Source organism: Osmerus mordax, chromosome 5 (assembly GCF_038355195.1).
Source record: "Osmerus mordax isolate fOsmMor3 chromosome 5, fOsmMor3.pri, whole genome shotgun sequence".
Taxonomy (NCBI): domain Eukaryota; kingdom Metazoa; phylum Chordata; class Actinopteri; order Osmeriformes; family Osmeridae; genus Osmerus; species Osmerus mordax.
The window spans coordinates 22,414,024-22,430,638 of NC_090054.1; the positions used below are offsets into that span (position 1 = coordinate 22,414,024).

Below are 16,615 nucleotides of genomic sequence, written 5' to 3' on the forward strand. Positions count from 1 at the left end.
ACTATGGAAGGCCTTGTGGTACATAGAAGGATTCTGCATAGGCTTCATGAGCAATCATGTAACTATTTACAAAATAGTAAAAGTACTGTTGGCATATTACATGACAGCTCTACTTATTCTTTATATGACATCATTCACATTGCCCATTTCCTCTCACTAAGTAATACATGTATTTCTGGTCCTTTGAGCACATGGTGTTAGGTCGTAGGTTAACTGAAGAGACAGAAAGTCTGAACCCCAGTTTCAGATGTAAAAAACAATTTTGAGAGATCGACATTTCTAGCACATGCACATTTCTTTTTTAAATGTGGTTAATTTAGAGCCCTTGACAACACATACCCTCCATTGGCCTTTGCCATGTTTCATTGCTCCATGGAAACATGGTAAAGGTGAGTGAGTGGCCTTCGAGAACTCTTTATTTTATGATGATAATGTTCTCTCTACCCTGTCGACCATATGGAGGCTGAAGATACACATGCGTGGGTGACAAGAGAGATGAACAGTGTGTGCCTACAGTAACTATACTGCAATGGGCTTGTCCACAGTAAGTACGATACGTTATATTCATGCACAGTCTAGACCAAAGCCACGGTCTGTAATGGTCAGCTTGTTAACAAGCACCGCATTGGCATCAAACACTACTGAGTATGCTCTTGGGCAATGCACTTGAAAACTTTTTCTCCCACAAAGTAGACATTTCCCCCTCAGAAAACAAACATTAAGAACATTTCAGAACTTCATGACAGCACATCATGATTTGGTACTGTGAGTAAATGTTTGATTTAAAAATTAAAACAGAATCTCTTAAAGAACGGAGGAAAGTAGTGGAGATGGAAGATTGAAATCATAATTTATCCTTATTGGGGCATAATAATAAAATAGTTTCATAGGTCCAGAAGTCAGAATGAGAATAAAACAATTCATTATTTGAATCACATTATTGCCATCTGAGTGAGAGTAACAGAACCCCCCAACATTTTAATTGTTGGGTTAGGTGTGAAAAAATGTCTTAAACACACAATGAGTCAAGTGTTGCACAGCAACAGGGACCATATTAATCCTTCGCTTCAATCCTGAATTCTCTCCAAAGAAGACTACATGACACACAAGACTTAAGACAATAACACAAGACTAAGACAATAACAGAAAAATAAAAAGGGTGACTGAAGGGGGGGGGGCAATTAGGTTAAGACAAGGGTGGGAGGGGCAGGAAGGGAAATTAGGGTTAGTGCCTCTCTAGGGTTAGTGGTTTAGGGTTATTTTTTTATTTTTTTGATTGCTAGTAATAATTTGAGTTATGCATGACATCTGACAGTTACATGTATTAGCACTTTCCATGTGTGCTTCTCTCACACTCACTAGTAACATCTCACTACTCAGCTGAGTTCAGTAATTCACTTTGCATTTGTTCAATAATCTAGCATTTAAAGGACATGAAACACATCTTTGTTTCCAGTATGAATGAATTACACAGCCTATACATGGCTTGAAGGATTATTTACAATTTTCGAAACAGCAGTTCATTACATCTAGGCAAAGCTGAAACAGTGCAACCAACTAAACAGACAACAATGCCTGGATTTACTGTGTGACTCATTACCGGTCTCCCCTCATTAATATTCATACCACAGATGTTCAATTGCCATGACAATTTGAATAAATCAACTTATTGCGATGGTGATCCCCCGTCTTATTGTGTGAAACTCCTGCAGACGTCAGCTCTCACAAAAGAGTGCTTCAGAACTTTCAGGCTGTGGTGTAACTAAGCAAAGTGTCTTTCACACACAGTTTAAGTTTTATTTATTTTTTACGTACAAAAAACAAACAACCGTCAAGTTAGTCTTTTGCCGAGGGAAGATCCGCGTATTCTAGCAAACTCATCTTTAGTTGCAGCCCGTCCACTAACTGGCATGAGAACATTTTCCATGGCATGGTAATTTTATATTTACTCTGTAGTTTTGCCTGCTGTTAGTAAAGACTGAAAGTGTTACGATGTCAGCAGCCCCTTGAAAGACAGTCCTGTATTATGATGAACGAGATAGCAGACACCTTCATATGGGTGAATGAGAAACACAGTGTGAATACCCAATGAATTACTTTGACAGACAGGTGTGCATCTAGGATACAGATGACTGAATTAAAGGAAATCTAAAGTTCAGTGTTGCAGAATTGACATATTAATGCAAATAGTTAAATTGAATTGTCGAACAGCTATATATAGCAGATACTTCTTATTCAGTACAGCTATCTATTGCATAAGAAGTATCTGGTTCATTTATTAAGATTGCTTTGCAGACCCTAACCTAAATAACCCTAACCCTTTTCATTGTCATTATGCCTCCACAGCTCATATATCCTTTTTAAATCGTGTTTGTGTTCTTTGTCCATTGAGAATTTACAGCTTTCAGTGTGTGTGTGTGTGTGTGTGTGTACGCATGTATGTAATATGTATAGTGTGGAGAAAATGGCCAGGTACAAGCTATGTGCTATTTAGTTCTATATTGGACCATAGGATACCTCTTTTCAGATGCAAGGATACATGACAGTTCAATAGTAATTAACCAGTGGTCATTTGTGTCTGTGTGCGTGGGCATGTGATTGCATGTGTTTGTGGGTGTGTGTTTGTGTGTAGAGACAAATGGGTGGGCTTAATCACCTTCTTAGCCCCTTAATGTCTGTTATTAGGCCACTCTAAGGCCGAATCCCTTAGTTTACCCCTAGCCCTTGTGTCTCGAAACTGAGGGGTAAGGGCTACATAGCCCTATGAAATGACACACCACTTGGTTACGGTTATGTATATCGATGTCTCCAAAGCAAGTAGTGTTATGCACTGATATCAAACAAAATTAGTTTGAAATTCGCTGCTAATGGAGTTTAATAAAAACTGCAGACATGCATGGAGTCAGAGACAGAGTATTGGGATTCGGCCTAAGCCTCAGCCTCAGTCTCTTATTGTCTCCAGACACACTCCATCTTCAGGAGAAACTCACTGGTCTGCTGCCGGAGCAAGTGATGGACTAGGAAAGACAGGGTGGGTCTACAGTTTACTATGGTTATAGTAGCCTAGCCCTAACCCTACATTTTACTATGGTTATGGTAGCCTAGCCCTAACCTTACTGTATAGGTTAACACTTTTAGCTGATGGCACTTCCAGATAAATCAATACGTTGAAACCTAAGTACCTAAGGTGTTATGTGTAGGTGTTGAACTAAGTAGAGAGCAGAGGATAAACATTGGAAGTCTTACATTACCACACATGTTGCTCTTGTAAAGGGTTAGGGCTAAAAGCTTGACAGGAGTGATCTGAGCCCTTGGCTTTGGGCTGAATGATATATGTGACTGAAAGTAGGAAGAATTGAAGGTGATTCAACAAATCAGTGGGAGACAGATGGCTGAGCGGTTAGGGAGTCGGGCTATTAATCAGAAGGTTGTTGGTTCGATTCCCGGCCGTGCAAAATGGCATTGTGTCCTTGGGCAAGGCACTTCACCCTACTTGCCTCGGGGAGAATGTCCCTGTAGCTACTTACTGTAAGTCGCTCTGGATAAGAGCGTCTGCTAAATGTAAATCATAAAAAAAAAAGGATTTATCAAAGGTGTGTGAAATATAAATGGTTTGCATTTCCATAGCGCTTTAACATACAGTATTTCTATAGCGCTTTAACATACTGTATTTCTATAGCTCTTTAACATACTGTATTTATATAGCGCTTTAACATACTGTATGTCTATAGCGCTTTAACATATTGGCACCCGAAGCTGAGACTGCTGGGTTAGGGTTAGGACAGACTGCTGGGCAATGCAGATTCAAGACCCCAGGTCCTGAATCTGTGTGTGTGTTTGTGGTAAGACCTGTTCTTAAATTAAGCTGAATAACTGAATGTAATATATTGTTGAGAGATAATGAGGTTATGAAACCAGGTATAAAACTTGCCTCACGAGGTGAAGGACAGCTACACACCTCATAGTATGAGATCCATGGAGTTTTTCCGACCTTTTTGTGTTGTAAACATACTGGATTGTTTCAGCCTGTGTTTCTCTGATGGTGTTACCTAAAGTGGCAGGTCTGGCCTTTCTCTAAGGATAACTACGTGTATGTGTGCATGCAATTCTGTGTCTATGTGTGTGTGTGTGTGTGACTGTACGTATTCATGTGTGTGTGAGACTGTGTGTGTGTGTGTGTGTGTGTGTGTGAGTTCCCTGTGGATCTAAGATGCTGTCAACTGTGACTTAAAGAAACAGGGAGAAGCCAGTCTGTAGCTCCTGAAACATTCAGCACCACTCAGTGTTCCAGTATGTGTGTTTCAGTGGAGCCAACATAAAGTAGGTGGTCAACACGGGCAAGATCCAAAAACCCATTATTGGTAGGAGTCATGTGTTGCCATTCCAGCTATGACCTCATCTGAGCAACAACCAATGAGAGATGTAAGACCCTGGCTGTGGAAGGTAGTGCAGGAGCAGTGTTGTGAGTACCTGTCAGGGGGTTGATGGGTAATCAATCACCCACACTGCGGTGGCAGGGTAGAACAGGTTCCACTGCAGTGATCCTGAGAGCGGGAGTGAAGAGGAGAAAACTGTTTTTTTTTTAAGGAACTAGGAGAGAGTGAGGGACTGCAGAGACAGGCAAAGCTACAGAGCAGAACAGACACCTACTCAGGCTGTGGAGCCCTGGAGGCCAGGGAGATGAGGTGATTACCAAGAATGAGTAATGGACCTTGGAAACAGGAACCCTGTGCTTCCCTCTAAACCTCTCCCTTCTGTAACCTCGGCCCCTTGCCAATTAGGGTTTTTATGTGTGTGTGTAAGTGTGCCATCTGTCCAAATTTGTCCCTGAAGAGACAGAAAAACACATTTTGAATCCAAACGAGATTTTTGTATTGTTCCATTTTCCATTTCTATTAAAGATTCTGTAAAGCAAATTACATGATTTGCTTCTCAGTACATTATATACGTGTGAAATGAGTTGCTGAAAGCATGTGCAAAGCTCTAAAACTTTGTCGCACTGAAATGTGGAGTTAGACCGTTGAACAGTTTCTCACCCGTTTTCAGCTCAAGTTTTGTTTAGGCGGGGCAAAACCCAACCTATCTACATCACAGCCACCTATCTACGTCAGATCACAGATGGTTTATATAACCTGCATTCTGTTAAAATAATTAACACATAAAACACTCAGAGACTGCAGGTAGGTCTGTTCTGATATCTGCAATTGATTTAGCTAGTTGTTGCTGTTGTTGCTAAATTCAATAAATTCGAGGGGGTGGAACTTCAGCTCCTTCAGGCGACACGCCCCCCAAGTATCCAGCAGAGAAGACTGCTGATTTTCTCACGATTTCAAAGCCTAATTTAACATACTTGTTTTTTTCATTTGAATTTGGATAGTTAACAACACATTCTTCTGTGGTGTGATGAATTTAAAACTAATTTTCAGTTCTGCTTTACAGCCACTTTACAGGGTCTATACAAGGAGTCAGATTTCTTCTGCTGAGCCAAGCAATGTGTTAGGGAAGGCAGTGACAGCAACATTTAATATTTTCATTATGTTAGTGGGACATTTTTGGGAGGTTTGCTGGCAATCTATAAGTGAAGGAAGCTTCCATCTCAGGCAGACCCTTTAGAGGTTTCTGTCCAACCTCTCTCATTCCCATCCAACACATTCAAAACAAGAGTGAATACATTACATTTTACAGAGAGAGAGGGTACATTTAGTCATTTAGCAGACGCTCTTATCCAGAGCGACTTACAGTAAGTACAGGGACATTCCCCCTAGGCAAGTAGGGTGAAGTGCCTTGCCCAAGGACACAACGTCAGTTGGCATGACCGGGAATTGAACTGGCAACCTTCGGATTACTAGCCTGATTCCCTCACCGCTCAGCCACCTGACTCCCTAGAGCAGCATGAGAACCTCAGCCACAGCGAGGAGGAAAGCCTAAATCAATCCTATTACAGACAATCTACATGGCAAGGTTAAATTCTAATTTAAATATTTTCCTTCACACCCCTCAATTATGAATGCCTGTTCAAGCTAAAAGAAAAATGAACAGTGTGTTTGATTCAAAAGATTATGCCAACCAAGCTTAATTGTAGAATCCTCAAAATATTATCGTTTTTTGCAGAGGGTGTTTCTCTCAATGGTTATGCAAGCAAAGCTCAGTAGAGAGTACTGCATGTGTCAGAGAAAGTCCTCTGATAATATTCAGAGTGGGGATGAGATAGAATTCCTGAACGCTGCTCTCTCACTGCTCCACCAGATAAACAATTATTAACAGCAGCCGGGTGGACACACTTCCACTGAAGCACTCAAGGGGATGGAGAGAGAAAGAGAGAGAGTTGGAGAGGAAGAGAGGAAGAGACACAGAGAGAGAGGAAACGTAGACTCATTTAACATATCAACAGTCAGGTAATCCGATTGGCTCCAGAATAAGAAGATTAGTGTTCCATGGTGAGGCCTGGGACATGAGTGCAGCAGGGAAATTGATTTTTGCTTCCTTCTGCACCTGGACTGTTGTAAGCTCTGGAAATCCATCAGAGATACTACAGGGGACCGTGAGCCTGTTGGAGAGGGTGGACCGGTGTGTGAAAGGAGGAGAAGGAAGAGGAGGAAGAGGAGGAAGAGGAGAGAAGAATAATCAGCCATGATGAGTACCCAGAAGGCTCTCCTAGGGATAACCCTTGCCTGTTCTGATTTGACGTAGTGATCTTGAACTTAAATTTCTTACAACAGGGAAGGCCTCCACTCCCCTTTAGTGGGGGAGGGCCCCTCTACTGCATGGCATTCCTGATACACACTAGATACACTAAATTCATGAAGGTTACATGAACTACCATGTAACTACATAGAAATATTTATAGACTATTAACCTTGTACTAATACTACCACCCACTACATTGTCGTCACATTGGAACTGCTACTTCGTTACACTTCATTACAGTTCAGCAGTTATTCCATAAGTGAAACTTGGTATGATTGAGGTTGGGCTGTCCAGGGGTAAGTGGATGTCCTGGTTTTGGTAACACAACCTTCAACTGCCCCTTTACAACATCCACTCACCCCTCCCCTATACTGTGTGTTTTTACACTTTTGTAATAACAGATACTGCTACAATTTCAGTACACAGCAGTTCCTATGTACCTACTGTGTTGCTACTATAGGTATTACTAACTCAGCCAACAGGAGTTGTGTTTGAGCTCTGAGTGAGAATGAACATATCACTACAGTGAGTGCATGTGGACTGCAGAGATCAAGCATTTGAGTGATTATGATTTATCTCGTAGTAGGAAGTGCATGGTTTGTGCTGTGGGCATCTGAAACCTGGGAAGATATATCACCAGGCAGACAGCAACCAGAGAATCATTAAATATTAATCGTCAGGAAACCATCTGTAAATCACTGTTATGATTCATGCATATTTAAAGAGGCACCCTAAGCAGTAAAACCAGGATTGTGCCAGGGAAATGAACAGATCCCAAATACTCCTCGCTTTGAATGATAATAAGACTTCAGGTGTTACACCAGACGCTCCACAGACTGAGAGCAGCACCACAGTATCTCATCACACATCAAGACGGCTAGTGGCTCCCAGTCATGAGAGGATCTGATTGGATAAATAGGTATTATCTTCTAAAAATGGTGTCTGCTAAACAAACTCACAATTACAAAAAGATATGTAGGAAACTTTATCCTTGTTAAAACGAGGAGCCAATTAATAAATTAATCACCCTGAGATATAGACTGTTTCATGTGGCGTGAACCACATGAACCCCCCCCCCCCCCCCCTCCCCCCCCCCTCCCCCCCATCCAGCTTCACTGGCTCCTGAGGAAGCCGAGTTGGCAGGGTGGCTGGAGGGAGGGAGTGGGCAGGGTGGCTGGAGGGAGGGAGGAGTGGGCAGGGTGGCTGGAGGGAGGGAGTGGGCAGGGTGGCTGGAGGGAGGGAGGAGTGGGCAGGGTGGCTGGAGGGAGGGAGTGGGCAGGGTGGCTGGAGGGAGGGAGGAGTGGGCAGGGTGGCTGGAGGGAGGGAGTGGGCAGGGTGGCCGGAGGGAGGGAGTGAGCAGGGTGGCTGGAGGGAGTGGGCAGGGTGGCTGGTAGGGAGGGAGGAGTGGGCAGGGTGGCTGGAGGGAGGGAGTGGGCAGGGTGGCTGGAGGGAGGGAGGAGTGGGCAGGGTGGCTGGAGGGAGGGAGTGGGCAGGGTGGCTGGAGGGAGGAAGGAGTGGGCAGGGTGGCTGGAGGGATGGAGGAGTGGGCAGGGTGGCTGGAGGGAGGGAGGAGTGGGCAGGGTGGCTGGAGGGAGGGAGTGGGAAGGGTGGCCGGAGGGAGGGAGTGAGCAGGGTGGCTGGAGGGAGTGGGCAGGGTGGCTGGAGGGAGGGAGGAGTGGGCAGGGTGGCTGGAGGGAGGGAGTGGGCAGGGTGGCCGGAGGGAGGGAGTGAGCAGGGTGGCTGGAGGGAGTGGGCAGGGTGGCTGGAGGGAGGGAGTGGGCAGGGTGGCTGGTAGGGAGTGGGCAGGGTGGCTGGAGGGAGTGGGCAGGGTGGCTGGAGGGAGGGAGTGGGCAGGGTGGCCGGAGGGAGGGAGTGAGAAGGGTGGCTGGAGGGAGTGGGCAGGGAACATCCTGTGTCTGGCAGAGAAGCCACTCTTTGCCTGATCTCCACCCGGATCTCCAAGGAGGCTATTCATAGCTCCTCCTGCATCCAGCAGAACCCACAGCCAGGCTCCTGTCTCGAGGGAGGGGGCAACTCTTCCAGGGGGGGCAGCCCAGGCAGGGTGGGCCAGCTGTAGCTCTCCCAGAATCCAGGCAGGGTGGCCGTGCCAATAGCCACCAGCACCCCTCATCAGACTGTATGAACTCTCCAGTCACTACGTGGCCCAGATTCCAACATCATACCCACATCAAAGAGTTTTTAATAAGTTTGTGTGTGTGTGTGTGTGTGTGTTTTAGTGTGTCACTGCATTACAATTAGTCTACTCAGGCAATTAGTTTCGACATGAATTATATATCTACGTTTCATGAAAGAGGGCAGACACAAATAAACTTGATGCATTCCCGCCACCTGGAAACTGTGTTCTCCAAAGTATCCTGAACCTTTTCCTGCATCCGCATCTGCCAGCCTGGTCCAACAAACTAGATGTTAAGGGAGAACACAAACACAATAACAATTTGTTCCAGTAAAACCTTTACTTTTGTTAATGAAAAACATGATTTGAGATGATTTCAGACCTCAATGCCCAATGTGAGGCTATAGAAAGAAAGGAAAAAGAAATAAGTAAGAAGATAACACTCAGAGACTATGTCGGTTGAATTATACTTTTATCATCTTTGTGTCTCTGCTCTCAAACCCGAGGCAAGCTTTGTGGATGAAAAAGAAGAGATGCAAAATCTTCCCTGGCCGACTTCACCAATTCAACAAGATACTGTAGCCTGCAGAAATTCATGCACAAACAAGAAATATGATCTCATAAAACATCATAAATAGGAACGTATTAAAAAGCATATGGATAACGACTTTTGAAAGTGTGAATTTACAACTGTCTGGGCCTTTCAGTGGAAGTACTTTTGATGAAACACCAAAGCTGAATCTCCAGATGACTCTCTGATAATTTGAAAGCACTCACTGTTGAATCCTACTGATTTGGTACAATCTAGGTCAGAGATAAGTCCCTCTGAGCTGAAACAGTACTGTTGACTGCAGACAGTGAAGCCCTGAGTTGCAGTCATGAAAGACTTACACTGTATTTGCTTTGAGCAATCAGATTTACTGTATCATTAAATGGATGGAGACATCCATCTTTCATCAATTCATCATTAGCACCTTTTCCTACTTTTTTCCCCTACTTTTTTTTCCACCTGTTGTATTTCCTACCTTTTCCTACTTTTTTTCTTCCTACCTTTTTACATACTTTTTTTCCCTTCCTTTTTTGTCCTACCTTTTAATTAAAAAAAGTAGTGAGAAAGAGAGAGAGGGAAATAAACAAACCAGTCTTTTATCTGAGTTCAGAAAGTCCAGAGGCCTGTTCCGTAAAGCGAGTTTACCAAATAAGCCAGACTTATGTCAGTTAGTCTGACTCATTTCTAGTTCAAAAAATAAAGCTAGCTTAATGTAGTTAAAACTCAGTTACTATGGTAACTTATGCTTCAAAACTAGCCTGGTCCGGGGCAGGCTAACTGTCAGGCTTAGACCATGTTGTTGCTTAACCAGACGTTCCTGTAACACTGACCGAACGGGAAAACAATGATTTACCACTGACATTCTCATTTTCTTATTCTCATCAGTTCAATATGTAGGATACATTTATAGAAAATCAACTTAAATGCATATGCTACAACATTTAGCCTAATTTAACAATTAAACAATGATGAACACACCATAGCCTACGTTAAATTATCCGAGTATAATCATCATAGCTATATAATTGTTAACAGTAGCCTACAATTGTAAAACAAACCTAAATACATACATCTAACCTCCATTTTCCCGACAATTAGCTTGACTACTTAAATCTGACTTGAATTAGTAGGTGTGCGTGAGCTGAAATTGGCCTTTATGGAACCACTTTAGCCGCGCTTGACCAATTAAACTAATTCAGGTTTGGCACTTTAAGTCCAGCTTTTTTGAGCGGCCGTTATGGAACAGGCCTCTGAAGAGAGAGATTGTCACACTGTGTTCATTTTGGCCCCTTCAGGCCCCAGAGAGGGTAAGGGTTAGAGTAAAGATTCTTCCAAGGCTTTCTCTCTGATGACACACAAGTGACATAATTCACAATATGTGATTACATATTACTGCAGAGATTCTCCAATATCAGAAACATGAGTGGTACGTTGGAGAGACTGATCCATCAGCATTCGTGTTCCCGCTCCTCTCGAGGTACTTACTGAATTTCCTGGAACGTTAGAGGTTTATTGAACATGACAAGGATGTCAAGAGCCACTGGTGACCGAGCATTCAACCACAGTGGAACATCACCAAGCATTTTAAAGCCTGTCACACAATCATGGTACATCAATAGTTTTCATGTTCAATACCTACACCTCCCTATCATATAAACTGTGTTTAAGGACCATAGAGCTGTTGAGTGAACAAATCTCTTCTAAGATCAAAAATAAAATACATTTCTTAGATGATGGTCCTGTATGATCCAATAATAAAGCTTGCCCAACTCATTAGTCTATACTTGAATTTTAATCCAACACTAAGGGTAAAATATGGAAGTTGGCTGCCCAGTCACCTTCACAAAACATCATTAGGACAGTTGTACCCTGTGGCAATTCGAATATAAGTATGAAAATAAAATTAATATATTCTTTTAAAGTTTCTTTCAAAAACAAGCTTTTTCATCCATCTCAATGCTATAGGTGTAAGATTGTCATGTTTGTCTTATATCCATAGACAACCAGTATCTTTCATGTTTTCCAGGTGCTGCAGTGATCACAAACACATGACATATATTTCTAGTGGAGGTAAATGCCTCCTGCAGTTTGACCTCAGTTTAACAGTGGATTCAGGGCTAGGTTGGTTGAGGATGATGGAGTGTCAATGGGAAGTATTGCCTCCTGTTGTTGATTGAAAGGGGTACTTATTTATTTTTTGTGCAGTACAATATGTTTATGCCAATTCAATGTGCAAATAATTTAGAAAAATGAAACTAGTTAATTTATAACACTGAGGTATACACTTCAGGTCAGAAAGAACCATTATTAAATATCCTCTTGGAGATTAAAATAACTCTTATCTGGAAATGTACAGTTTATTCTGGTACCTATTTCAGAGGGTCATTAGGCTATATTAATGCAAATGGTTTATCATCTTCTACTTCCTTAACCTTTAGATGTATGAATTCAAAATATTTTCGACGGTCCCCACAGCGTAAGTTATTTTTCCGAAATGGTAGCTAGCTAGCTTTAGTTAGCTTACAGGCTAAGTTACCTGGCATAATACTCGTAGCAATGCTACTACCATGTTACTTTTTAGCCTTCTCATTAGTACATTTTGAAGCCATACAAAAGCGTTGGTCGCATTGTTTTTGTCTATCAGAAAATATTCAATTGGAATGTTCGAAATCGCATATATGCAACGTTATGCTGTGACACCCGCAGTCGAACGATCACGTATGTGCGACGCTACTCCTTTACGGGTTAATCATCACAGTCCAGCAGCCCTGGGGAAGGAAGGCCAGGCCACACCAACCTTAATAACACTAATGCACACCCACATTAGACCAAGCACCTGATCACATTTCTGCACTGAGGCTGCTATCTTACTCATAACATGTTTATTGTAAACAGCTGGATCAAAGTAGAACATCTTCACTGGAAACACAGAGCAAGAATGTCCCTGTACTTACTGGAAGTCGCTCTGGATAAGAGCGTCTGCTAAATGAGTAAATGTAAATGTAAGAAGCTCAGACACTGTCTCCTCTGGGACACTAACTATGAAAACACAAAACTGCTAACTAACCCAGGAGCTCATGAAACGTAATACAATCAGGTAGAATACTATAACATTTCTCTGCAAATCCCACAGTAATAGTTATTGTAATGAACATCCTTTTTCCAAGGGTATTTTCTGGTGTTTGGTAGAAGAAAGACTTTCTGGCCACAGATGAAATCTCCATTTCCCAGTAATCCCCAGGGCACGATGCTGTCTACATAGAGCTTTTTATTACAGCTGCAGTTCATTGTCGCACATTAAGTGAATAAATAGCAAATTACAGTCCAAAAGAGTTTTCAAGGCCAGACATGCATATTCATACAAAATAGTCTCTTTTCACAAATGGTATTGGCATGCCATGGTTACAAGCTGCTATACTTTCGTCTTGCCTCCTTCAAGGTCACACACTAAACATAAGCTTGTTTGCCTTTTTCAATATGAAAACATGTTCATTTGAGAGCAACACTGTAGAGAATTTGATTTTGTGCAATATAAATCGTATATACTGACAGAATACTGATAAGATGATGCAATACAAGGATGTATTGTATATGTTCAAGACTAAAAGCAATTTTTGCTTGTGAATATCAGATGAATGAATATGCATCCACTATCTCTTCTAAGAAGATACTGGTATCTTTTTTCACTTTATACTTTTAAAAACAGTAAGATTTTTGCAGACAAAAATAACTGATCAACAATAGTATGTTGCATGAGAAAATTAGACTTTTGCAGACAAAAATAACTGATCAACAACAATATGTTACATGGGAAAATAGAATACAAGAAAGTTCAATTTCTTGTACTTTTTTTGCAAGACATCTGTTGTACTAAGGTATTGTACTGTACAATTGGGCAAGGATGCCTTGAATCCTGTACTAGAGTTTTCAGCCTTGGCACTCTGCTTCCATAGCAGGCAGGATTGCTATTGACATTTGAAAAAGGTATTTGTAGATCTTTGTGCATCAGCTGGGGAGCTCTCTGTGTCTGTTGGACAGCCTCCGGACCCCAGAGAGTAGGGTTAGGGTTAGCTCCCCCTGTGTGTAGGGTTATGGTCAGGTTTAGGGTTTGCTACCCCAATGTGTAGTATATGATGTTTAGCACCAATGCATAGACCTTCCCAAACTGAAGACAGGAAGAGCTCATTTACAATGTGTTTGTTGTGTTATTGCACAGTCCATAAAGGCTTGGGGGCTAACACACCCATAGACACACACACCCAAACACACAGTCTTGTCCAACAACCTATAAAGGAGTATACTGTAGCTTTAATAAATATATGAATGTCTTGGGTGCATTTACTGAGTCTGCAGAGCCAAGGCAACACATGCCAGGTGTTTACTACATACACATGAACATTCCTCCGTGTTTTGGATGGTTGAGGACAGAGGTCAAAGTGCACATCCATCTAATGTTACAGCAACCGCAAGGTTAAGCCACCACAGAGCACAACAATACATCTGTGCTTCAGAAAGACAGTGTTTTATTATGACCTTATGTGCTTCTCTCGCTATCAGAATAAAGAATTACATACTGTGCATTCTTGGTTGCTGCAAAACATCTTAAAAAATCTTTGGCAATCTGCAACTCGCAAAATTGTTTCTCAAATTGAGTCTGTGTTCCAATTCAGCCCCAAGTACGACTGATGGCACCCATAGTTAACCCTAAAGCTCTCCCTCGTTAGCCCAGCTTCTAGACTGCTAGTTAGTCTGGAAGGCCAGTGTGGGCTGAGGTGTGGTGGAGATGCGAGGCCAATCATTGGGAAGCTTCATATTATTTAGGCTTTCAGGTTCTAACCCTAACCCAGTGCCACCGCAATCCCATAATGATGATTAGTGCTGGATCAGATTGGACTTTATGATAGTTTTCCTCTGCGCCTGTTACACCTGCCACTGATTGGATTCAATTGGAGGATGGAGACAGAGATAAAGAACTAGTATGGAGACAGATAAATAACTAGTATGGAGACAGATAAAGAACTAGTATGGAGACAGAGATAAAGAACTAGTATGGAGACTGAGATAAAGAACTAGTATGGAGACAGAGATAAAGAACTAGTATGGAGACAGAGATAAAGAACTAAAGGAATGGATGAAAAGACAGAGGGGGGGGTTTTCCTTTCTGCCTCTACCAAAGAATGGGTTTCATCTATATTTATAGTTATGTTGCCATGGACAACCAGCAGCTCTCAAGAAGAGTGGTGTGGAAAAATGAAGGGCCACTGTCCGAAAGGATCATAGATACGTTTCTGAATTAAAATTGTTTCTGATATGTTTTTGTATTCAATTTAGATATGGTAGTCTGAGCTCCCTCCATATTTATTGATGTGGTGACTTGTGTCTAATGAATCATTCAGAGTTGTGACATCTCATGTCAGCTTTCCTTTTGCGGTGACATTTCAGACAGCTGTGCAGTCTGAACACCAACCACACTAGTGATGAAATCAGATCAACTACAGCAGCTAATCTGAAGCCAGTCAGAACAATTGAGAAGCCCACTGGAATCAGGCTGTGGTTGATGGTCACATTCTGCTATGCAGGAGCTGCTGTTTCTCAGGCATACAGTGCAGTACAGTTCATGGTTAAAGTATTATAGTAGGACAAGCAGTATTTCAGTGTGCAGGTCTTTCCTTCATTTTTCACTTGCTGCTTCCAGTGTGCTATTTTACTGAACACTCAGGAGTGATCATATATTCATCCCTGCTGCTCTGAGGGACATTATTCACATCGTATTCATCAAAATGTTCTTCAAATATTTTTCACCATTCTTTGCTCTACAGTGTTGTCCCATGTTCCCATAGAAACACAGACGCACGCACTGACACACTCACGTGTACACATCCAGGCTCCTGTGCTGATTCAGAAACAACTAAACAAACGACCCGGATGGAGGCAGAGAGAGAGAGGGGAGGTGGGGTGTTACTGAGAGAGTACAGTACTGTCCACTGGAATGTATAAGTGTTAAATCAGTCTGTCTGTGTGAGTGGGGCGTGGGACTGGGTGAGGGTGGCGATGGGGGTCCGGCTAGCCGGAAGTCATACAGGCCCCTCAGTCATCCCCTCCAGGGGCAGCGAGGTGGCGTTGTCGCTGGGCTGGGCATCGTCCTGGGCAGAGGGCATCTGGGTGGAGCTGGTGAGACTGGCGTACGGCAGGTGGCAGTCCGTGTGCAGGAAAGAAGGGTAGTGCTGCCGGTAGGAAATGTAGGCGAAGATGATACCAATCACTCCACCGACAAACGCATCTGCAACAGGCACAAGACAAACACTGGTATTGGGAATTTACAAAGTACAATGTACAAGCAGATTAATCCTTGTGGATTACATTTAAATGTAATATCTACATGCATAACAATTATTCTGGTATAAGAAACTGTGAATCATTCTTCTGCCTGGCTGCTAGGGGTAGGGGGGTGTAAGGCTTCGAGGTTGTATTGTATGACATGTAACATATCTTTAGTTTTTTGGGGCTCTGGTGGATGTAGGGACTGATGGAGAACTATAGCATATGTCCATATATCCATAATCATCCACATGTATTGATACAGGGAAGTCAGTGAAAAATAATGACCAATTTACGACCTGTACATTCCCTGAATCACTAAAGCCCCTGGAGTGGTCCCTCTGTCAAGAGAGATGATCATTAGCCTCTCAGCTATTAGCAACCGCCCGAAACATTTCCTAGTCACTGTGAATGGATAAAATATGGTGCTGTCAAGGTACCTGGCAGATGCATTGAATTATGAGCGAGCATTCTACGCTTCACAACAAACCACCATCTGTGAGACGTAAAATCACCATCTGCACCACAGGCTGCACCTCTGACAAGCTTAGCTTGACTGGGAATTGTCTAAAAAGTTTTCAGTTGCTCCAGTTCTGGTTGTAACTGAAACTGACCCCATACCTTCACCTCAGGACCATAGACTAGTTTCCTCCAGCACGATGGAGTAGTGATAGCCTACTGGTATCATCCCATCTACCCGGTTCAGCTAATACCTACAGACACCGTTTACCATAGCTCCAAATTGAGGCCCACAAGTTTAATGGAGCACAGAACACCTCTGTTGCTTCACTGTGTCCCCCAGCTAGGAGGCAGGGGGATGGAGGAGTTCTATTACAGAGGCTGGACACCAGGAATATGTAAACAGCCTTGTGTTTGTTAAGGAAATCTGTGTTTCTTTACAGTCCAGAAATTCTTATAGGCCTTCA

The 16,615-nt window shown here is 42.7% G+C and overlaps 1 protein-coding gene across 1 annotated transcript in view; it reads right to left on the reverse strand.

The window, feature by feature from the left end:
* Positions 1-15,445: 15,445 nt before the first annotated feature.
* The window catches only part of plpp4 (phospholipid phosphatase 4), a 28,223-nt gene continuing 27,053 nt past the window's right edge, over positions 15,446-16,615 (reverse strand). Inside the window, exon 7 of the mRNA XM_067236721.1 lies at positions 15,446-15,651. Within this exon, the coding sequence (XP_067092822.1) occupies positions 15,446-15,651 (206 nt within the window). The remainder of the gene's footprint in view (positions 15,652-16,615) is intronic.